At 41.0% G+C, this 24,224-nt stretch overlaps 1 protein-coding gene across 2 annotated transcripts in view; it reads left to right on the top strand.

Annotated features, from left to right (window-relative positions):
* Nucleotides 1-22,501, top strand: part of Zc3h7a (zinc finger CCCH-type containing 7A) — a 38,360-nt gene extending 15,859 nt beyond the window's left edge. For both annotated transcript variants that reach the window (XM_051181419.1, XM_051181421.1), the window contains exons 5-23: nucleotides 138-296; nucleotides 466-546; nucleotides 636-674; nucleotides 2,046-2,079; nucleotides 2,300-2,583; nucleotides 5,516-5,723; nucleotides 6,768-6,832; nucleotides 7,372-7,558; nucleotides 7,935-8,096; nucleotides 9,051-9,247; nucleotides 10,423-10,523; nucleotides 11,578-11,759; nucleotides 12,282-12,358; nucleotides 13,100-13,233; nucleotides 13,604-13,709; nucleotides 16,427-16,535; nucleotides 18,278-18,411; nucleotides 19,888-20,051; nucleotides 21,596-22,501. In XM_051181419.1, the coding sequence (XP_051037376.1) occupies nucleotides 138-296; nucleotides 466-546; nucleotides 636-674; nucleotides 2,046-2,079; nucleotides 2,300-2,583; nucleotides 5,516-5,723; nucleotides 6,768-6,832; nucleotides 7,372-7,558; nucleotides 7,935-8,096; nucleotides 9,051-9,247; nucleotides 10,423-10,523; nucleotides 11,578-11,759; nucleotides 12,282-12,358; nucleotides 13,100-13,233; nucleotides 13,604-13,709; nucleotides 16,427-16,535; nucleotides 18,278-18,411; nucleotides 19,888-20,051; nucleotides 21,596-21,785 (2,613 nt within the window). In that variant the 3' untranslated portion in view covers nucleotides 21,786-22,501. The remainder of the gene's footprint in view (nucleotides 1-137; nucleotides 297-465; nucleotides 547-635; nucleotides 675-2,045; nucleotides 2,080-2,299; nucleotides 2,584-5,515; nucleotides 5,724-6,767; nucleotides 6,833-7,371; nucleotides 7,559-7,934; nucleotides 8,097-9,050; nucleotides 9,248-10,422; nucleotides 10,524-11,577; nucleotides 11,760-12,281; nucleotides 12,359-13,099; nucleotides 13,234-13,603; nucleotides 13,710-16,426; nucleotides 16,536-18,277; nucleotides 18,412-19,887; nucleotides 20,052-21,595) is intronic.
* Nucleotides 22,502-24,224: the final 1,723 nt, after the last annotated feature.

The raw sequence follows: 24,224 nt of genomic DNA, 5'->3' as shown, positions 1-24,224 counted from the left end.
ATTTTTGTGTATGTGAACTCCAAGTTCAAGTTGATGTCATAGAATGGAGTCACACATTTGGTTTTCATGTATGGAACAGACATTAGAGTGAGATATTAATGTGTATTTCTGGCTTTTTCCCTTGGCCTTTCCCACAGGGATTCCATGATAAAGTTTTAGAAGATTGTGATGCTGTCCTCAGTATCAATGCTAGAAACTGCAAGGCTCTGTACCGGAAGTCCAAGGCTTTGAGTGACTTAGGGCGCTACAAAGAGGCCTATGATGCTGTAGCAAAGTGTTCCTTAGCAGTACCTCAGGTATGGAATTGGGTGCTTTAGTGGAAGAGTCAAGTTTTCATGCAGCCTTCAACCTGCTTCAGTTCAGTGTAACAGCTAATAAATCCAGTGTTTAGATGGGGAATTTCACAGCCCTATTTGCTTGTTTCACTGCAGATACATTCATGAATGTTGGCTTTTTTTTTTTTAGGATGAATATGTAATAAAACTAACTCAAGAATTAGCTCAGAAATTGGGATTTAAAATAAGAAAAGCATATGTTAGAGCCGAGGTAAGTCCAGCTTCTTTCAGGGTTTTTTCATTTGGTTTTATAATCTTGAGTCAGTTCTGTTTTGAAATTGCATTTTCATTTTATTTCAGCTGTCTTTGAAGCCAGTTACTGGAGCTGGGGCTACCAAGGTATGGTTATTCCCTGTGCAAGAGCCATGCTTCTGAGAAAGGAGGCTGCAGTCTTAGTGGCTGTGCTTTTTGTAGTTTTAATGTATGTCTTTTTGATGCTTCAGACATGAAACTGGCCCTAGCTTCCTGTCACTTTAGAGAACAAAACAGTTTAAGAACCTTTTAGTCTTGGCCAGCTTTTCCTGGCACTAGAGCATGTAACAGGATGTGAACAGATGCTCAGTTTTCTTTGAAAATCATGGATAGAGGCCAGATAATAATTTTGAGAGACATTGGGGTTTAAAAAAAGGCTGGAGAGATGGCTTAGCACTTAAAAGCACTTGTTGCTCTTGCAGAGGACCTGGACCCAGGTTTAGTTCTCAGCAGCTATATAGTGGTTTATAACCATTCATAACTCCAGATCCAGGGGATCTGATGCTATCTTGTGATCTTCCAGGGTACCAAGCACACATGTGGTATACATAGATAGACACAAGCAAAAACATAGATATTATGAAATGAATAGTTCTAATTTTCAAAATTAATAAAGAAATTTTTTTCAGGAATGCAGATTTGTTAGTTTTAGGTCTCAGAAGGGAGGGGCAGGAGAATCTCTGTGAGTTCAATACCCACCTGGTCTACATAGAATTCCAGGCCAGCCAGGACTACATAGTAAAACCCTAGCACATGTTCTCTCTTCCTTTCCTCTTCCCGTCTCCCTTTCCCTCTTTCCCTCTCCCTCTCCTCCTTTCTCCCTCTCCGTCTCCCTCTCCTCCTTTCTCCCTCTCTCTCTCTCTAACTTTAAAATCTTGTGGCTGTTGGGATGACACTACCCATTGTGAGGGCTGGTGACCAGCTTAGCCCCTATTCCTCTCTAAATACCCTTTGAGAAATGTGTGTATGCTAGAAGTGTACAGTGTTTCCCAGTGGGGCTGTGTGTGCCTGTGATCCCAGGCAAGGACAGTATAGATCTGTCTTTAAGAGAAAGTAAAAAGCCAGGTCTGATGATGCCTGGTAATCCCAGATATGGAGACAAGAGGACCAAGGTCATTCTCAGCTACATCCTGAGTTTGAGGCCAGCCTGGGCTACACAATGATTGTTTCAAAAGAAGAAACAGGGTATGGTTGTGCAAACCTTTTAATCTCAGTACTTGGGAGGCAGAGTCAGGCAGATCTCTGTGAGTTCCAAGCCAGCCAGGGCTATATAAAGAGATCCTATCTCAAAACAACAAACAAAACGAGTAGGAGATAAGTGGTTTGAATGTTGTTTTGATTTCTTGTGTCTTAGTCAAATGTCTTTGCAAATCTATATCACTCTTTCAGGATGTGTTTTACAGACTGCTTTAGTGTTTAGAATCCTAAAAACATGATCACTATTGATTTAATTTCCAGGCTGTGAACTATTCTGTGGAAGATATTGAGCCAGGTATGTTTTTACTTATCATCTTAACCCTCTGGAATATGCCTAATATTTTGCCAGTTTTAAACCGTATTTTATATAGTATTTTCAAGCAAGATTGCTGTGTGATGAAAATAAAACTGACTGCTTTCATATTTTCACCTAGCCTTCACATTCTCTGGCCATTAACACTCCTATTTTGTAAATACAGTGGCTCGGAGTGAGTAAATTTCTACGTATGTTACAGATTTATTAACCCCAAGACAAGAAGCACTTCCGGTTGTCTCCCTCCCTACATCCAGTTTTTCTCACGACATTGGGAGTGAGCTGACCTCAGTTTCTGGTATGCCTGTAACTTCTGCTTTACAACTGCAAGTAGATGAGAGCCCACTACCATCCACAGTGTTTGCAAATGGAGGGAAGATCCCCTTCATGCTGCCAGATGCCTTGGTAGATGATGGAGACATTGTCCTTGGGGATGACATAGATGATCTCCTTGATTCTGCTCCAGAAACAAATGATGCTGTCATGGTGAGTTTTACTGTTTAGTTTCCCATTGAAAAATGGTGTGTGGTGGTGGTACTGGTGTGTGTGTGTGTGTGTGTGTGTGTGTGTGTGTGAGAGAGAGAGAGAGAGAGAGAGAGAGGTTTGTGATGTGTTGCAGGTACCTGTGGAGGCCTGAAGAGGGTGTGTGTGTGTGTGTGTGTGTGTGTGTGTGTGTGTGTGTGTGTGTGTGTGTGAGAGAGAGAGAGGTTTGTGATGTGTTGCAGGTACCTGTGGAGGCCTGAAGAGGGTATTAGAGGGTATTAGATCCCGTGGAGCTGGGGTTACAGGTAGTTGTAAGCCACCCCATGTGGGTGCCGGAAACAGAACTCAGGTCTTTTGGAAGATAAGTGATCTTAACTGCTGAGTTCTCTCTCCTCCTCAATTTAGTTTCTCCTCTCTTATAAAGTTTTTATTTTTAACCTTTTAATAAAGGTTCTAGGGATTGAATTCATGGCCTCATGCTTATAAGGCAAGCCATCTCTCCTGTCCTACTTTGTCTTCTCAAGGACATAGCTACCTCCTGTTAATGGTTAATGTATAATGTAACATGACTGATAATTTGTATTGCTTCTAGGATTTACTTTACTTTCCCTTTTTTTTTTTTTTGTTATTCGAGACAGGGTTTCTCTGTGTAGTGATGGGGGATGTACTTCTGTGTATATGTCAGAACCTGGCAGGAAACAAGAAACTCTAGCAACACGTAGTCCTGGCTGTCCTGGAACTCCCTCTGTAGATCAGGCTGGCCTTGAACTCACTGAGATTCTCCTGCCTCTGCCTCCCAAGTGCTGAGATTAAAAGTGTGCACCACCACCAACTGGCCACTTATGCTTTCTTTCTTTGACATTTTCTTTGCTTCTTCTGAGAAGGTAACAGATACCTGGATAACATGGTCATTGCTGAAATAAAAGAAAGGTGTATTCTGTCCAGAAGTTGATTAATCTTTCTGGAATGGAAGGGTTTTTGGATAGAGAATAGGCACTTGAGGGCTCAGGAGATGGCTCAGTGAGTAAAGCGCTTGCTGTAAAAGCATAAGGACCTGAGTTTGATCTTAGCACCAGTGAAAAAAGACAGGTGTGGTAGCACCAGCTTGTAATCCCAGAGCTGCAGAAATGGACACTGCAGATTTCTGGGGCTCTCTGACAGTTTGCATAGCCTCTGGTGAGCCCCAGGTCCCAAAAGACAAGATGGGGGGGGGTTCCTCAGAAATGACACCTGAGGTTGAGCTTTGATTTCTGGCTTCATGTATAAATATACTCGGGGTGGGGGACAACCAAAAAAAGGAAAAAAAAACACAAAAAAAAAAAAAAACAAAAAAACACCAGATAAGTATACTCAGGAACACACACATGTACAAACGCACACAGACTCTTAAAATTAAATCTTTAGCCAGGCATGGTGGCACATGCCTTTAATCCCAGCACTTGTGAGGCAGAAGCAGGGAGATCTCTATGAGTTTCAGGCTAACAGGTCTATATCAATAATTTCAGTCCAGCCATGTCTACATAATGAGACCCTTTCTCAAAACACACATACATACTTTCCAGATAATATATATGTAATAGCACACAGACTCACTCTCACACTAAACATATACGTATATACATATACACACATACCAGATAATAACACACATATTTGTGTGTATAAATCTATGTGCACACACATACACACACATACACACGAACTAGAGAAATGGCTCTTCTAGTGGACCCAGGTTTGAGTCCCAGCACACACATGGTGGCTCACAAATGCCTGTAACTTCAGTTCAGAGGACCTGATGATCCTTCTGGCAGACAAAACACTCACACATATAAACAACTAAATCACTTTTTAAAATAAATTTTTTTTAAGTCTTTAGTTTACTCAGTGGGTAAAGTAGTTGCTGTGCAAGTGTGAGATCCTGCGTTGGGATCCCTGGCATACACATGAGCAGTAGGCATGGTGGTCCCTGCCTGTAACCTGGAGCTAGGGAATGCAGGTTCCGAGTGGCTGAAACAAGCCCTTGCTTTAGAGAAGGTGCCCTGTCTCAGAATACAGTGAAACAATCGAGGATATTCTAATACCAGCCTGGCCTCCACCCATGTCACACAAATATACTTATTTGTGCATGTGTATATGTGTGTGGGGGAGTGGGGGAGGTGAGCCGACAGTTTGCAGGAGTCAGTCTTCCTCTTCCCCTGCAAGTCCTGGGATCAAACTCAGAATTTTGGGTTTGACAGCAAGTGCCTTAACCTCTGAGCCATCTTGCTGCCCCATCCCCCTTTTAAGCAAATTTTAAAAGTTTAAAAATAAATATAAAATAAATTGTGAGTCGAGGGCTAAGAATGTAGCTGATGATTTGCTAGCATACATGAAGCATTGGGTTACATCCTCAGTACTGAGTGGCGGTACACATCTGTAATACTACCACTTGGGAGGTAGAGGTAGGAAGATCAGAAGTTCAAGGTCATCTATAGTAACAGTGAGTTTGAGGCCAACTTGATTTACATCAGACCCTGTCTTTAGGGAAAAAAAAGTCAAAGCCAGGCTTGGTGGCACACACCTTTAATCCCAGTGCTCGGGAGGCAGAGGCAGGCAGATATTTGTGATATTTGAGACTAGCCTGGTCTACAAAGCAAGTTCCAGAACAGCCAGGGCTGTTACACAGAGAAACCCTGGCTCAGAAAACCAGGAAAAAAAAAAAGTCTCCACCAAGACTTTATCTTTTAGTTGTGAATTATATTTTAGAAGATTCAGTCCATCCTGGCAGGGCATAATGTAGCATGGTGGGCAGAGAAAGGTTTGCACAGAACTGCTCTAAGACTGTGGTAATGGAGCACAGCCCCTCAGTTTGGGGGTCTATTTTGTTGCGCTGGTGATAAAAGCAGGGAGCTAAGCCAATGAGAGGTTCATGAATCTCTTCATTTCTTCTCTTTAGCCCTCCCTCCTGGGCAGAGGATCCCTTCCGACAGCCAATGTGGCTCCTAGCTTGCCTTTCAGGACAACATCCCTGCTTGGAACCTTGCCCATTGGTGCGAGGTATGCTCCTCCGCCCTCCTTTGCAGAGTTGTATCCACCTCTGACTACAACCTTGGAAGACTTTTGTTCTTCTTTAAATTCATTTTCAGTGACTGAATCCAAACGAGGTAAGACTTTCTCCTAAATTATAAACAGCTATCATCAATCAGTTTTCTAAAAATGAAAATGTATATGGTAATTTTTGTAAAGCAGTTTTAGGTGTTAAGTTTCTTGAATTGTTCTCATTGTGGTTAAACTATAAAGAGGGATTGCTAAGGTTCGCACTTGACTTGATTTACCTGATATTCTGAGAGGTCGGCTTGGATGATGCGATTGGCTATGCTGGTGTTCACTGTTTTGGGGTAATTGTCTTGCAGTGTTTTCTGCAGTAAAAGTTTGTCCCATTTTGAAGGATGTGAACTAGCAAAACATTAAAACTAGCTTTACATCTGGGTTTAGTATGAAAACATTTAGACCTGGTTGGGGCTTCATCTGTTGAGCTCAGCAACCTATGCCCTCATTTTATCATGGAATACAGAGGTCTTAGTCTGGTCAATAGTAGGTTGAATACTTGGTTTTGATTTTTTTTTTTTTTTTGGTTGTTGTTGTTACCTTTTGTTTTTCTGGGGTGCTAGAGATGGAATCCAGGGCCTACACATACTACATAAAGTGCTCTACCACTGAGCTACACCCCAGGCCTTTAATACGTACTATAAGTAGTGAGAAAAGTCCTCACATTGTTAAATAATTAAAGGGTAAAAGTCACATTACCATTTCAGAAATTTACAGCGAAGGGATTGAAAGCATGAAACAGAGAATGGCAGATGGGGAAGTAACCAAATGGTGGACTAAGATGAGACAGTCCCGAGCCTCCTCCACTCATTGTCAGAGAGGAGATGCCTTTCTCAGCTGGAATGTGGATATTATTTTCTTAGGGATGTCTTAGTCCCAAATAGTAGGCCCTGCTATAATTTCTTCAATAATGGCTAAGGGTTACTTATGCCCTTGACTTCTAGAAGGAAGATCCTACAACCCCTTTTGTCATTAGTAAGAAAGCGTATATAACTGGGATGGGAAAGTTGTGGGAAGCCATAGGCAGTCAGCTGCAGAGCCTTTGTGTGCTGATTCCATGTAGATTGAAAAGGTCTGTTGAAGTCTTTTTATTATTTTAGATCTGTCCACCTCAACTGCTAGAGAGGGAACAACGCTTAACAACAGTAATTCCTCCCTTTTACTTGTAAGTGTCTCTTCCTCTTTTGTGAATGCATCGCTTAGATTGAACATAGGCCTATACTTAAATGACTGAATTATGTGAATGAAAATGAAATTCTCCTTTGAATTCTCTGTGTGCTGTGGGGAATAGTATTGTAAAACTCATCCAGAACATCCAATAATAAATGTTTTGAGTGTGTGATTGGATCTGTTGAAGCAAATTGATCACTGTTACAGATGGTGCAAGCTTTAGCGAAGTTTAACAGAGCAAGGAAACATAAGAGCAGAGCGTGTAAGATGCGTGTCCTGTGGAAGTAGACCAGTTGTGTGATAGTAACAGCTCATAGAGGATCACTAAAGGGGCCCAGAGTCTAAAGAGGAAAACACAGAAACTGACAGTTTGTCATAGAGAAGCACACTGGAAAGGAATGATACCAGCCTCACCCTACTCTCCACAGGAGTCTAGTGCTTTCTTTAGTGATAGTACAATATTTGTTGCCTGTTTTTGTTTTGTTTTGTTGGTTTTTTTTGTTTTGTTTTTTTGTTTTCTTACTCTTTTTGCAGATGAATGGACCAGGTAGTTTATTTCCCTCTGAAAATTTCCTGGGAATTGCAAGTCAGCCTAGAAATGACTTTGGAAACTTATTTGGAAGTGTGATTTCTAAACCATTTTCACCAGAAACTCCTAGGCACCCCCTGGAAAGAACCCACGAGCTGAGACAAGCTTGCCAGATCTGCTTTGTAAAATCAGGTCAGCACCAAACTAGTGGGCTGCAGGATGTGGGCTGTGGAGCTTGTGACTGGATGGAAGCAGCCCTGGCGACTGTCTGTCTACTTTGAAATGTTAGGAAGTGAGTAGTGAAAGAAGCAGACAGTGTGGTCCAAAAGTGATTCAAAGTGTAGACTGCTTTTAGTGTGTGAGTGATAGAATTCCTGTCCTAATCATTTCCCTAGTGAGGTGCCTTGGAAGGGCTGTTGTCCTTCCTGACAGAGGCATAAGCTGCCTACTGCTGAGATTTGGGGCCCATGATAGGCATTGTCACCAGCTCATGACTGTTTACAAACTGCCTATAAAATTAAAAGGTATTTGTTCTGCCTATAAGCAATCTTCTTTATGTCTTTTTCAGGCCCCAAATTAATGGATTTCACTTACCATGCTAATCTAGACCACAAATGTAAGAAAGATATTTTAATTGGTAGGATAAAAAATGTTGAAGATAAATCATGGAAAAAAATACGTCCAAGACCAACAAAAACAAATTATGAAGGACCATATTATATATGTAAAGGTATTTAATATAATTACTTAAGGTATGCTATATGACTAATCAACCTTTGGAAAGTCTCTGTGCTAACCACCAAGCCTCATCCTCTGTACCTGTTGGGTACATTTTTGTCAATACTTCCTGTTGTTAAAAATGCTTAGGCTAGGAGAAAAGCAGTGTCTTGAATCAGTCGGTTCATATTCTGCTATTTTTGCTGCTTTTGTTTTGGTTTTTAACATTTTGTGTATATTTTATAGTTTGTGGAGACAAGTCCTAGATTGGCTTTTAAATGGAGAACTCAGTTTCATCTCCAAAGAATCATGGCCCTGTAATAAAGTTCTGAATGTGTTTCTGAGAAGACTTGCACTCTCCTTTTGGTTTAAGCTTCATCCAAGTGACCTTTGAAAGCCACTAAGAAAACCTCTAAGATGATTTATTATTTTTTTTTGCAGTCTTCATTTTACTTATTTATTTTATGTATATGCATATTTTGCCTGAGTGCATGTCTGTGCACCACATAAGTTCAGGGTCTGCAGAGTTCAGAAGTCCATTCTCTTGGAATTGTAGTACAAAAGGGTGAACCACCATGTGGTTTGATGGAACCTGGATCCTCTGGAAGAACAGTCAGTGCTCTTAACTGCTGGCCATCTTCCTACCCTGATTTTTTTAAATGAGAGTATTCATTGTTCAAAATGACATTTTCATACATATGTAACATGTGCTTTTGTTGAGTTCATCCCCATTACCCTCTCATGGTTTTTGACTTTGATGGGGCATGTGCAAATATTGAAGCATTTTCTCTCATTGCAGTCAAAAACATTTTGGCTTGAAGACTGAATCCCACCAGTCCTACATAGAGATGACTGTCCAGAGATGCTTGAAGCTCTCTGAATTATTGGGATGTTCAGATGATGATGTCACTGTGCTTGCTATTTGTTGGTCCTGGAACAGATGTCACTGACTCTCCTGCCTTTCCAGATGTTGCTGCAGAGGATGAATGTCGATATTCTGGACACTGTACATTTGCTTATTGCCAAGAAGAGATAGATGTATGGACCCTGGAAAGAAAAGGGGCTTTCAGTCGAGAGGCTTTCTTTGGCGGCAATGGAAAGATTAGTCTTACTGTGGTCAAACTTCTCCAAGAGCATCTTGGAGAGTTTACATTTCTTTGTGAGGTGATTTCTCCATGACTCATTCTGCTGTAAAATTTGGTAATAGTGATGGGAGAGACTTTTTGGAGAGCACTTGCCCAGCATGCATAGAGATCTCAGCACTGTTTTTTGTTTTTAAATTGTGGTCAGGTACTGTGGCATATGTCTTTAACCCCAGCACTTGAGGAGTAGAAGCAGACTGATATCTATGTGTTTGAGGCCAGCCTGATCTACAGAGAGAGCTCCAGGTCAGGCAGAGCTACTTAGTGAGACTCTGGTCTCAACAAAAACCAAAACAAAACAAATTGTTTTCAGGTATGGTGACATACACCTTTAACCCAGCACTCTTTGTTTATATTTTATATATGAGTGGTCTGCTTGTATCTCTGCATGCCAAAAGAAGGCATCAGATCCTATTTTAGATGGTTGTGAGCCACCATCTGGTTGCTGGGGATTGAACTCAGGATCTCTGGAAGAGCAGCCAGTGCTTTTAACTGCTGAGCCACTCTTCAGCCCTAACCCAGCACCCTTGGAAGGCAAAGGCAGGTAGATCTTTATGAATTTTAGGCCATTCTTGTCTACATAGTAGGCCAGCTAGAGCTACAGAGTGAGGCCTTTCAAGAAAACAAAAATCACCAGGTGGTGGTGGCACATGCCTTTTAGTCCTAGCACTTGGGAGGCAGAGGCAGGCAGATTTCTGTGAGTTTGAGGCCAGCTTGGTTTACAAAGTGAGTTCCAGGACAGTCAGTGCTGTGACACAGAGAAGCCCTGTCTTGAGAAGCAAAACAAAAAACAACAATAAAATCCCCCAAATGTGTAGAAATGTCTGATGTGTAAACCTCATTGTATAAAGTGCTCAGCAGATCCTGTCACATAGTATTCATTCAGCAATCAGTAGCTACTGACATATGAAAAAAAAAAAAAAAAAGGAGAAAAAGAAGAAGAAACTTGGCCTGGTGTTACATGCCTGTAATCTCAGTGCTCAGGAGTTTGAGGCAGGAGGATCACTATAAGTTCAAGGCCAGATCATGTCTCAGAACAAGCAGAGAAGAATGAGTGTAGCAAGGCTCCATGATGATTATCAATTAGCACAAATTATAGATGCATACGTGTATAAAAGCTTGAAACTAAGGCAGTATTGAAAACTAACTCAGACTTGTGTTTATTGATTTGTGTGATAATCCTTTTCTCTCTTTCAGAAATGTTTTGATCATAAACCTAGAATGATAAGTAAAAGAAATAAAGACAACTCCACTGCTTGTTCTCACCCTGTTACAAAGCATGAATTTGAGGACAATAAGTATGTTTGTGATTTTTAATTTTTATAATATCAAAAAATAGATTTTCTTAGATTCAATAAAGGCAGTAGTAGACTAGGTAACTAGGGGTGTATACGGTTAACATAGCAGAGGAGGCAAACACTGGTAGGCCTCAGAGCTTCAGGCCAGCTAGGGCTCCATAGCAAGACCGTATTGCCTCAAAAAAAAAAAAAAAAAAAAAGCAGTAGAAGGCATTCCTCTTGCCCTTTTAAAGACTTTATTTGTTTATTATGTATATAGTTGTCTGCATGCATGCTTGCACACCAGAAGAGGGCAACAGATCTCATTATAGATGGTTGGGAGCCACCATGTGGTTGCTGGGAATTGAACTCAGGTCCTCTGGAAGAATAGCCTCTTAACCTCTGAGCCATCTCTCCAGCCCCCCCCCCTTCTTTTCTTTTGAGAAATAATAACTATTTTAAAATGTCTTTTAGCTGGGTGTTATGGCACATGCCTGCAATCTTAGCACTCAGGAGGCAGAGGCATGGGGATCACAAATTTGAGTCTAGCCTGGCCTACATAGTAGGCTAGGGCAGCTGGTCCTAATGAGAAACCAACCTCAGAAACAAAATAGTAAACCAGTATAATGGCTTAGCAGGCAAAGGTGCTTTTACCTAGTCTGATGACCTGAGTTCCGTCTCTAGGACCCACATGGTAGAAAAAACAGAACCTGTTTCAAGTTGTCTTCTGGTCATTGGGTATGTACACGTGCATGCACACATGTTAAATAAATGTAATGAAAAAGGCAAAATTTTTTAAAAAAATGCTTTTTTTTGGCCCATTTGTCAAAGAATTAGGCACTGAATTACTTGAATTACTAGATTAATATAGAAAAGCACATTAGCTTGTGACATGCATTTAGTTTTTTCTTGTTTAAACTGTAATTAAACATGAACAGTTAATTTTTTCTGACACTAATTTTTAAAAATGGCTTTTCTGACTAGAAGTTGACATTGTATGTGTGTATGTATGTGTATATGTGTAGTTTTTCAGGGTTGGCAGAGAAGCACTAAAGCATTACTTTTCTCTTCTTAGGTGCCTTGTCCACATTTTGAGAGAGAGCACAGTAAAATATTCCAAAATACGCTCTTTTCATAGCCAGTGTCAGCTTGATCTGTGTCGACATGAGGTCCGCTACGGCTGCTTACGGGAGGATGAGTGCTTCTATGCCCACAGTCTTATTGAGTTGAAAGTCTGGATAATGCAAAATGAAAGAGGTGTGTGTGTTGGCTAGTTACTGTGCCTGTACGAGAAGTGTAGTAAGGAGAGCCACCCTTCTCAGCAAGCTCATTTGATAACAGTGGGCAAAGGCACTTGTCAAATCTGGTACTGTTAGTTGGATCCCTGGGATCCATGTGTTAAAATGAGAGAACTGACCCCTGCACTTTGTCCTCTGATTTCTACTCATGTGCACAGACACAGAATAAATAAACAACTAAACGACTTGTAATAAAAAATGTAAGTGTGTTGTTACCTAGAGAAACCTATTTTGGATGTGGTTTCATGCAACTAATTATTGATAGTTCATGTAGCATGGATTAAGAGTGGCGGGAGGGGGAGGGAGAGATTCCTCAGAAGCCAAAAAGAATATTCTATTTTGAAAAATGTGATGCAGTGTACATTTATTCTTGATTGATCAGGTTTCCTGAGAACTAGGGAGTTAGTTCTTTTAGTCTGACTGACACCAGATGGGTGACTTACTGTGACATGTTCTTAAGAGAAACTTCTATACTCCCTAGGTATCTCTCATGATGTTATTGCTCAAGAATCCAAACAATACTGGAGAAGTTTGGAAGCAAGTATGCCGGGAGCTCAGGTACTCTCTTTCATGTCCTTGTGAGTTGGGTGTCTTTTTGGAGTTACCTGGTTGGTGTTGGGTTTACAGTAAGTTCAGGTTCATGCTTATAGTTCTTAGTATTTGTGAAAAATTATTTGCATTTTGTTTGATCACCATAAAAAAGAAAATGGCATCCTGTAATATTTGCTAATGATGTATGATACTGTTTTTTTTTTTTTTGTTTGTTTGTTTGTTTTTGTTCTTTTTCTTTCCGTTCACTTGGTAAAACAGTGGGTCTTGGGCTTTGGCAGTTCTAGGATAAGTGAGATGGGCTCTGTTTTGGAGTTTTGTGTCCTATTTGGTTTGACTTATTAATCCATCATTGTCTTCAACCCACCCAAAAGCCATTCAGTTCCTGTAGTCAGTTCCAAAACTAGCTTTTTTGTTTTTGCTTTTTTACATTTTTCTCTACTGTAGACCACGCTGTCCTCAAACTCAGCTCCACTTGTCTTTGCCTCCCAAGTGCTAGGATTAAAGACATGAGCCACCACTGCCTGGCTTCAGACTAGCCTTTTTTTGTCAGGTGTGATGTAGTGTTTATACTGTTTTTATCAGATTCTTTTGCAGATGTGAGACAGTTTAGATTATTTATCAGCATATATTTATTTGTTAAGTCATGGAGCCAGACAACTAAGCTATGATGGTACAAAATGCATGGCAATTTAATATGCTGTTTTTAGAAAAGTCGTTTCTATTATAATTAGTCTTTCATTGTTTAAGGTACTTGGCAATCAGATAATGCCTGGATTACTTAATATGGAGATAAAGTTTGTATGTGCTCAGTGTCTGAGAAATGGCCAAGTCATTGAACCAGACAAGAACAGGAAGTACTGCAGTGCCAAAGCACAGCACTCGTAAGTATGTGTGTCTGCGTGTCAGTCCCTGCACTCCACAGGGTGCAGACATGTGTGTCAGAAAGGAGCCGGGACTTGGAAAAGTCAATAATTAGATATGATAAGAAAGTGAAAGGGAAGAGAGAGATTTTTAGGATATACTAGCTGATATTTCATAAGGGGTATTTTTTTTTTTTAACCACTTTTCTTTGTTTAGAATTCATAGTGAATGCTGACAAATGTCAAGAGAAAGTTAAACCATAGACCCCTAAGGCATCTCATAGGGTTGAAAAGAAGAAATCTCTGGTCCTTTGGGTGCCCATGCTGTGCCTCTCCTTGTATGTTATGTTTTTGCCAGAGTGTTGTTTTTTCTGACCTCCATCTTTTTTAGGTGGACCAAAGAGCGTCGTGCAATGAGAGCGATGTCTTTTGAACGTAAGAAGTGGATGAACATCCGTCCTCTCCCTACAAAGAAACAAATGCCTTTACAGTTTGATGTACATACGTAATTTTTAAGCCACTTTTTAAAATTAGGCATTTCCAATTATTAGAAAGTAGTGCTAATTCAGATTGAAGCTCAAAGCCCTTTAAGTGCTGCTCTTATGTTGTAATGAAATTGAAGCTGTTTGGTTTTTTGTTTGCCCTATGGTGTATGTGTGTGACTCAATAGTTTTCATATTGATTGGTAATTCATAGGTTCCTTGCACAGAGTAAAATGATAACCAGAGTTGAGAAAAAGTTATGGTCATTATTTAATTAATTTTTCAAAGAATTTATCTTTGGGAGGGAATGAGGATTTCCTTTTATATTGTCTCAGTTTGAGGTGAAGCCCAGGGCCTTCTATATAGTCTTTCATTTTCCTTTCTTTTTTGGGGGTGTTCGAGACAGAGTTTTTCTGTGTAACTGCCTTGGCTGTCGTGGAACTCACTGGGTAGACTAGGCTGGACTGGAATTGATAGAGATCCACCTGCTTCTGTCTCCTGAGTCCTTCGGATTACAGGCATGTGCCATCATCACCCAGCTCATTTTTCTTATTGTAACTTGGTTGTTTTCACTGCAACAAGGGATACAAGCTGAAAGACACTCAAAGACATAAGACTTCCTAAGGTGACTCAGAAGAAACTATCAGTACTAGAGATGCACACACATGTTCTCCACACCTCTGGGGACAAGAACACCAGGCCAGCGTGGCATAGGGATAGTATTTCACTCATGCAGAGACCCTTCTTGTTTTGGGAGGGCCTTGAGTGGCCATGGCAGTAACAATAACCAGGCAAGTCAGTTGTGGACTTTGCTTTTCACGGGATGGTGTGATCTAACAGAAAGAGACAGGTGGAGTATTGACAAGCATTGTACTTCTTGCCCCCAAAATGGAAGCATCACAGAGAAGCAAGGCACATGGCTTGCATGTAGTGAGCTGCCCTCCAAATGTCCAAGAAAAGGGGAGGAATTTTGTATCACCTGTGTGCCTTGTAGCTTTGTAAATGTAGTCACAAGTGCAGTCTTTACAAGGCAGTGATCTGGCTGTTTGTCTAAAGTGGAATTAGATGGGTTTTATATGGAAAGGAAAGAGATTGGAACCTTGATATCTTAGCCCTTAAAGGATAAGCATGTGTGTGTACCAGAGCATGCAACTGGGCTAGGTTTTAGCTCTGTTCTTGTCTAGCATATGTGAGTTCTTGTCTAGCATGTGTGAGGTCCTGATTTCAATGCCCAGTGCTGTCAAAACAGGTTGATGACTCTTACTGTAATTCCTGAGTCAGCTGTTGATTTTCCTTTGATCTTGAATGTGGTGAGCTTTATTACATAACATTTCAGATGTTGCTTAGGGGCCCTTTTCTTAGAACAGATAAGTGTGTGTGTGTATGTGTGTGTTGTAGAGACTATGGTGAAGTAGAAAATAATTTTTTAGAAGGCCCTGTTCTTTATTTGGCTTTATGTGCCCACCTGATAAATTGGGATCATTATGCCATAGAGATAGTAACATCTCATGGGTGTTCTTGAAACCCAGCACAGGGCCTGGTCTTGTCCTTTGCATTCCCTGTTTTTATCTTTGAAAGACTGTGGGTAAGCCAGGAGTGGCAGCTCACACTTGGAACTCCAGCAACTCCAGCACGCAGAATGCAGAGGCAGGAAAGTCACCATAAGTTTAAAGCCAGCCTGGTATACCTAGCAAGCAAGTTCATGTCAGCCAGGGCTACATAAGCAGACCCTGTCTCAAAGTCTCAAACGAGGGAAAAATAAAAAATGTAAAGTATGTGTCCTAGCTAATGATTACACTGACTTATTGGATAGGCTGTTGACCTCATGTAGGTTTTCATGTGGGATTACTGATTTTCATCTAGGGAGAAAATGTATTGGCGGTTTTGCAAAAGCAGGTGCTGAGCATTCCCTATTCTGTAAGATGAGTAGTGGGAAGGGCCAGTTCCTGATGAATAGCAAATGTAGCAAAGTTAGCAATTAATGGGTTTATGCTGCATCACAACCAGCCAGCTGGTGAGACTAGGCATGAGGTGATGGGAGGTTTTCCTTGTTCTTGGAGACTAATGATTCTTAGGGAAAACTTCTCTGATGATTGCTGTCACTTCATTTTTTTTTTTTTTTTACTATTGTCCACCTATTTCCATTGCTAATCAAAATTCCACATCACTAGAGGAATGCTGTTTGAAAGAGAGCCTCTTAACTCCCTGGCCTGATTTGTGTAGCTATCTTCATATACACAGTGTTTAGTGAGTGTGGCCGAGGTTAGCTGTCAGTGGTGTCATTAGCACTTTCCTGGTAGTGTCCCGTAACCTGGGCAAGCTGCAGTCTCCTTCTGTTTCCAGCACTGACTTGGAGGCATCTGAGTATTATAGGAAGATGGCAATAGCCACCTAACAGTGAGGATGTGGATGTTCTCTGCAGAGATCCCCAGTATGTGACTTTGTAGGAAATCTGTGCTTCACTTTCTTTGGAAAACTCTGAAATAGAAATGTTTGCTATCTCTATCTCAAGTATTTTGGGCTTATGGTCCATTTGAGTGGAATTAACCTTAAAGTTGTACTGCTAAACATTAGCACTGATAGTAAGACTTACTTTGTTGAAATGTAATAATTAGTTATACTAAGCAATGACCTGTCTTAAAAGTGTATGTGTGTGCATGTGTATATATGTATATATGTATATGTGTGTGTTTATGCATATATACATATTTATTTATTTATTTTTTACACAGCTATGCAACCATATTGCTTCTGGAAAAAAATGTCAGTATGTTGGCAACTGTTCCTTTGCTCATAGTCCTGAGGAACGGGAAGTGTGGACTTACATGAAGGATAACAGAAGTAAGTTCATGTTCTCTGTGTCCTTTGACTTCAGTGAAGCTCAGTTCCCCGTGAGCATAACAAGCAGCTTGCATGGTTTTGGTTGCAACTGTAGCTGTGCTGCTGCTGCTACCGTGCAGAACAGTGACCTCGGCCTCCTTGGTGTGGAAGCTGACTTGTGATGTGGGTGTGGTTAGGCCACATCTGGGTGGGAATCTATGGTTCCTCATCCTCCTTATGAGTGGTCCAGGATCACTCAGTTCCTGTGACTCTTTTTAAACATTTTATTTTATGTGCATTGTTGTTTTTGTCCTGCATGTAGTCTGTGTGAGGGGGGTCAGATCTCAGAGTTAGATAATTGTGAGCTGCAATGTGGTTGGTTGCTGGGAATTGAACTCGGGTCCTCTGGAAGAGCAGTCAGTGCTCTTAACCACTCCAGCCCCAGTTCTGTGACTTTTAACAAGATCACTTCAGTGGTGGCCCATCAGCTAGAATTAAGGCTCACCTGCCATGTGGTTTGTGTGGAGGGGATGCCCTCTTATTGTTCTACTTGAAGTAAGCCTTGCTGAGGCTTTTCCTGCTTTGTCAGGGTTCTTCCATGACTCCTGCCACACTCTGAAGGAAGAAGAATCTCCAGTTTTATGCCTCATCTCTGCTTGATGATTGAATGTTGGAAAATTTCAAGGCCAAATTTAGACTAGATCTCACTACCAGAGTTTTTAATACTGATTCTCAATTGGGAACACATTTTGCTGTATAGCCTTCCTTCCTTGGGAACATTTGGCTTTATCTGGAGACATTGTCATAGTCATGACTAGGGAAGATGTGCTACTGAGTTCTAACAGAGTCCAGGTATGCAGCTGAATATTCTGTAGTGGACTAGAAGTGTGTTCATTATCCTATCCAGCCAGAAAGGAGCAGAGCTGACTTGAGAAACCCTGGCCTTAGGCTTGACAGTAATGCAGAATGTACCTATTTTTACCCAGGAGCCAGCCTCAACCACTGTCCAGAACCTGGTCATGGTGATTTGTACATTGCACCCCAGCATGTTGATGCTCTAGGATTGTGGCCTGATTGGTGGGCTCCCAGCAAGTCAAGCCTTGCTCTACTGGGGTTTCCCATCTTTCTCAATGACCAGGATGTGTCTCAGCTGCAACTGTTCTCTTCCTGTAGGCATCACCTGCGGTTACAGCACTAGCAGAGTGTGTAGCATAGGGTGACATGAAGCAATGCTGAATCCTTTTGTGGACAGCCTTGTGATATTCCTGAGTTGTAAACAATCCCAAAGTGTCTTGCAGATGTGGAAGGAGTTAATAATGAAGCTAATTTTGCAGAAGCATGAGAGTTGATCTGTTTCTTTGACTGGACTGTTCTGTTCTTCTTTTTTTTTTTTTTTTTTGGCTTTTTGAGACAGGGTTTCTCTGTGGCTTTGGAGCCTGTCCTGGAACAAGCTCTGTACATCAGGCTGGCCTCGAACTCACAGAGTCCAACCTGTAAGCTGGACTGTTTTATTAATTTTACTTTTTTTTTTTTTTTTTTTTTTTTTTTTTTGAGACAGTTTCTCTGTGCGTAGCCCTGGCTATTCTAGAACTCAAACTCAGAAATCCTCCTGCCTCTGTCTCCCAAGTGCTGGGATTAAAGGCAGGCACCACCATGACATGTCTGTTTTGAAAAAGTACTGAATGATAGGAAATACACATGCTTGTTTGTGTATTTGGATGGCATTTTGTGATTGTTGCTGAATACAATTCCTTTTTCCTCAGTACATGATATAGAGCAATTTTATGAACTCTGGCTGAAGAATCAGAAAAGTGAAAAAAGTGATGATGTAGCCAGTCACTCTAACAAAGAAAATGGGAAACAGATCCACATGCCAACAGATTATGCTGAAATTACTGTAAGTAACGTTGCTAACTCACTTGTGTTTTGGAGCTGTTTCTGTAGCCTTCTCCTGTCCCTGCTTCTCCAAAGCCTCTGGTGTCTTTTTTCTTCTGTGCTTTTTTTGCCATTAGCTTAGGTCTCCTGTACTGAAACATTTTTGCTTGAATTCTTAATTTCAAAAACATAAAGAAGCTTGGTTGGGATGTAGCCCCAGTAGTAGAGTCCTTGCCAAGCATGCAATAATACCCCTGGGTTCAATCCCCAGCATCACAGAAACAGGGTGTGGTGTTACACGCCTGTAATCCCAGCATTCTTGGGAAGATGAAACAGAAGTAGCACAAGTCTATGGCCATTTTTGGCTACCTGGCAAATTGGAGGCCATCTGGTCTCCATGAGAACCTTTGTCAAAAACCAAAGTTGCTACATTTGGGTGCATACACCTTTAATCTCAGCACTCAGGAGGCAGAGGCAGGTGATCTTTTGAGTTCAAGGCCAGCCTGGTCTATATAGGAAGTTCCAGGCCATCCAGTGTTCCACAGTGAGACCTGTGCAGAAAGTAAAGAAAACATGAATATCTTGAGTCTACCATTTCCAAGTTAACTGATGTTAATGCTTTGTGTAAAATAAATGAAGGTACTAAAGATAAAGCTGGAAGTGTATCTGTTCTTCCCAGAGGAACCAGACCCAGTGGGTGTATTTCTCTAATGTTTATAAGCAGTGATATGACACTTATTCATTCCTTCATTCATTCATTCATTCATTCATTCATTCATTTATTTGAAATGAAAGGCAGGGGTTCATTCTACAGACCAGGCTGATCTTGAATTTGAGCAGTCTTCTTGACCAGTCTCTAGAGTATTAGGATTAGAGGAGTTAGCAAACACACCTGGCCATTATTATGTAGTTATTCTTCCTTTGTGGTTGGTCTGGCATGTTTACATCTGGCAGGAGTTTGTGCATCCTACTGTCACGATTTTTGCTTTCTTTGTTGCATCTCACTCATGTCCATCACCACTGCAGAGCTGTGTCTGTCCTGGTCTTTTGTGTGTCTGCTCAGGACACATTGAATTTGAATCTCTTCAGTACTTAAACCTCTCTGTGATGGAGGGCCAGCATATTTACTTTCTGGGTGCTTGGTGTAAAGCTGACATAGTTGGGGCTTATGTGTAGAATTGCTACTGGTTATTCTAGAGCAGGCCCACTTTGACCTTTTAAGCAGATCCTGCTTTTCCTGAGGGTGTAACTTTAACTTCTTCCCAGAACACTTAACTGCCTCGCTGATGGCTTTGTTTGTTCAACAGCTTCTCTGGTCTTGCTAGAACTAACTAGATGAGCTTTATGTTCCATACTGTTGTTTTTCCTGAGCTGACACTACCTCTGATTTTGGGTTATATGTCCCTTGCTTGGTTTCCCCAGAGTAGAGCCTGGGCTGAGCTCAGGCAGCATTGGGAGGTGCAGGCTCTCAGGCAATACATCTTCCTGCATGCTTTAGGTGGACTTCCACTGCTGGATGTGTGGGAAGAACTGTAACAGTGAGAAGCAATGGCAAGGCCATATCTCCTCCGAGAAGCACAAAGAGAAGGTTTTCCACACTGAGGATGACCAGTACTGCTGGCAGCACCGCTTCCCCAGTGGCAACTTCAGTATTTGTGAGAGGTATGTAGGCCTGTGCAGCTTGTCTCTGTGAAAACAGCTGACCTCATGGGCCTTCGGTAGGCACGAGGTCTGCAGAGTAAGATGTGGGTGGTCAGGTCTCATTATAGTGCTCTGCCCTCTGAGGCCTTGGGAGGATATGCAGGTGTACCTATCCACACTTACCCTTAGCACCTTTGGATTCTTAGCTCTGGTTCTCTGATCTTTTTGTCACAATATATGCTCACAATAAATGTTCATCAAATTAGACATGGCCTTTGGAGCGATGGCTCAGCAGTTATGAGCACTTGCTGCTTTTGGAGAGGACTCAGGTCTGCTTTTCAGTACCCACACCACCTGGCTCACAGTCACCTGTAACTTGAGTTCCAAAGGATCTGACATGCTCTTCTGGTCTCTGCAGGTGCTTACATGCATGTGGTACACATACATACTCAGGCATGTCCACATAAAATAGAAAACAAATACTGGAAGGAAGGAAGGAAGGAAGGAAGGAAGGAAGGAAGGAAGGAAGGAAGGAAGGAGCATACCTGCATCACTTTTATGTCTAAGAAAAAAATTCAGATAAAAAGTGGTAATGAGGACTCATGTCAGTAATCCCAGCAGCAGGAAGCCATGACAGGGAATTGCTGTAAGTTTGAGGCTAGCCTAAGCTACTGAATGTCTCAATGACAAAAATTCAGTGAAAAAATTTTGACTTTTGAATAACTTTTTTTTTTTTTAATTACTGTTTGGCAGCTGGTCATGGTGTACACACCTTTAATCCCAGCATTCAGGAAGTAGAGGCAGGCTGATCCCTGTGAGTTCAGAGCCAGCTTGGTCTACAGAGTATAAGTTTCAGGACAGCAAGAGCTACACAAAGAAATCTTATCTCAAAAAAAGCAAGCAAGCAAACAAACAAAAAACAAAGAAGATTTTTCTTATTTTTATTTTATTTATTCTTTCATGTACCCCATCCCCAACCTGAGACTGGGAAGATGGTACAGTAGGTTTGAGCACTGCTTACTGCCCAAGCGTGACAACATGAATTCAAACCTCCAGAACCTATGTAAAAAGCCAGATATGTTTGCCGGTAGGAAGGACAGGGACAGGAGCATTGCTGGAGCTTGCTTACTACCAGCTTAGCTTAGGTTCAGTGAGAGGTCCTTTAAGGAAATTGGATGGAGAGTGGTAGAGCAGGGCACCCAATGATCCTCCTCTGCTATCCACATACAAAGCAAGCATTTACCCCTAACCCTCATCTGTACTTCCTGATTCTTTTAAATAAATTTGCAGTATTAATTTCTCTGTTGTGCATATTGTGCCTATACAAGATTTATTTCCCAGGTTTAATCTTCTTAACTGGTTCTGGGATGCACTCAATGCTTAGAAGGAACATGTACTTAGTAGACTATTTTACCCCCAGCAGCAAAAAAGGAAAAAATGATAACTTTTGTGACTGCAGAAGGTGTGTGTAGGTAGGTCATACAGCTAGGGAAAAATGTGTTTTCAAGGGTCATGACACTTCCTCTAATTGCCTCATGTATGCTAACCACACTATCTCCTAACAGGTATATGAATGGGTCCTGTACAGAAGGAAGCAGCTGTAAATTTGCACATGGAAGTGCAGAACTTCATGAATGGAAAGAAAGAAAAAAGGCCCTAGAAATGAAACTCAGCAAAGCACGAAAAGATCACTTAATTGCTCCAAATGATAATGACTTTGGAAAATATAGTTTTTTGTTTAAAGATTTAAACTAACATGCTGGCTTTTATATAACCCAATCAGGAGCACTGACCAGAAAAAATTGGAAGTGTTGAAAAGCACATAGCAGAGGAGCCGCAGATTTTCTGCTTGATTGGCATCTATTGTCCCTCCTGAGCAGCAACCACAGTAGATAGGAGAATGGCTGTTTGACAGGCCTGGCCAAGCTCTCACGGAGCCACTGGCATCAGATGGCAAAGTAACTTGCTGCCAGTTGCTGTCTGTTGGAAAGACTTTTGGATGAGGTGTGTTGGGAAGAGTATAAGGTTTACATCTAGGATGACTCTCTTGAGTTGGTCCATCAGATAAGAACCAAGACCATGAGAGAATAAATGTACACTGGGATCAGAATATATAATGGATGAAATTCTTTACATGTTTTAGTGGAACGAATTTATTTAATATAATAAAGTTTGCTACTTATCTTGTATGTAGGTTGCTAAAAAGGGTTTTAACTCAGATTTTTAAGCCAAATAACCATTTAACATTAGTATTTGTTAAATGGGATATTTTCTGTATTTGTATGTTTCACTGTGATAAGGGAAACGATGATCATGCACATCAAGAATATTTTGAAAATAATCAATTGACACAAATTTTATTTCTTGGTCTTTTGCTGTTTAATGATGATTTTTGAAAGATTAAACTTGTACTGTATTGTGTAGTGTATGGACCAATATTGCCTGTAATAAAATATTTTATATAGAGATGACTTTTATAGTTTTGGTGTGGTCTTTTCTCCATAGAGAATTATTGGAACAAGGTTTTACAGAGGTTTTGTTCTTTTGATGTGTGGTGTGCTGTGGCTTGAGCCCAGCACTTTGTGTTTTTTTTGAGGTAGAGTTTTTCTGTATAGCTCTGGCTGTCCTAGAGCTCTATAGACTAGTCTGGCCTCAAACTCACAGAGATCCACGTGTTTCTGCTTCCTAAGTGCTGGGATTAAAGTCCTGTGCCACTGCCATTAACCACTAAGCCATCTCTCCAGCCCCCAATGAGGTGGTTTTTAAATAACATTTGAATTTTTTTTTTTTTTCTGAATTTCACTGTAATGCTGGCTGGACTCAATATGTAGACCAGACTTGACTCACCACAGATCCTCCTGCCTCAAGTGGTGCTGGGATTAAAGGTATACACCATCATGCTTGGCAGCATTTACCTTTTTTTTAAATAACAAAAAATTTCAGTATTGGGGATGGAACCAAGGGAAGGGCCTCAAACGTACCAGACTAGTTCCACTTCCCCACCATATTTACAAAAGGGTTTTAGTTATGTGTATGCACCTGTGGGTGTGTACAAGTACATTTAGTAGCCTTAGAGGGCACTGGAGCTGGAATTAAAGGTAGTTGTGAACTACCAGTGTTGGGTACCAAATTTGGGTTTTCTGCAAGAGTAGAACTCTACTGAGCCATGTTTTCAGCCTCAACCAGGACCTTTTTTATTTTGAAATAGAACCTTACTAAATTTCCCAGGTTGGCCTTGAACTCTGTAGTTTTGGAACATGTGGCCATCCTGTCTTTTCTCCAGAGTAGTTGGGATCACAGTTGTGTGTCACCAGGAATGGCTTAGAAAATTACTTACACACTTCATAATAATAAAAAAACCCTCACTTACTGGGGGTAAAATTAAGATAATTCACTCTGTAGCCTAGGCTGTCCTCAGCAGTTTTAGTGCTGGGATGATTGATAGGTGTGAACTAGATACCATATCCAAATTTTGTAATATTTTACTTACCTAAGACACCTTTTGCCTAGTATTTTCCAAAACTACTGACCCCCTTTACCTCCCAAGCTGTGAGCACAACCTGCTTTTCATATCTTGTGAATTTGCCCATCAAACATATTTCATAGACGTGAACTCATATTGATGGCTGGGTTCTTTTGCTGAATGTAATTATTTTGCCATTTATCTGTACTTAGTGTTTCTACTGCTGTGATAAAAAAAAAATGAACAAAAGCTACTTTGGGAGAAAAGGGTTTATTTTGCTTACACTTTCTCATCACAATCCATCATTGAAGGAAGTCAAGGTAGGAGACTGGAAACGGGAACTGAAGCAAAAGTCAAACAGGAGAGTGGCTATTGGGCTCTTGGCTTGCTTGGTTTTGTTTTCTTGTAGAACCCAAGACCACCTGGTAGGGGTGGCACCACCCCTTTGTGGGTTCTCACACATTAATCTCTAATCAAGAGAATGCCCCATAGGCTTTTCAACAGCTAGATCTTAGGCAGACATTTTCTCAATTGAGGATTCCTCCTCTCAGGTAACTCTAGTTGTGTCAAGTTGACAAAAAAAGCCTTATCAGAACAGTACTTCATTCCTTCTTGTGGCCAAATAGTATCTTATTGTGCAGACATACTATATTTTGTTTATTCACCTACATGCTAATGGACATGTGGTTGTTTCCACTTGCTTGGCTATCATGCTTGTGTACATTACTTTT

This window comes from Phodopus roborovskii, unplaced genomic scaffold (assembly GCF_943737965.1).
Source record: "Phodopus roborovskii unplaced genomic scaffold, PHOROB, whole genome shotgun sequence".
In the NCBI taxonomy this organism is placed as follows: domain Eukaryota; kingdom Metazoa; phylum Chordata; class Mammalia; order Rodentia; family Cricetidae; genus Phodopus; species Phodopus roborovskii.
Note: the sequence above shows the minus strand (reverse complement) of the source record. Positions and strands in the feature narration are given on the sequence as shown.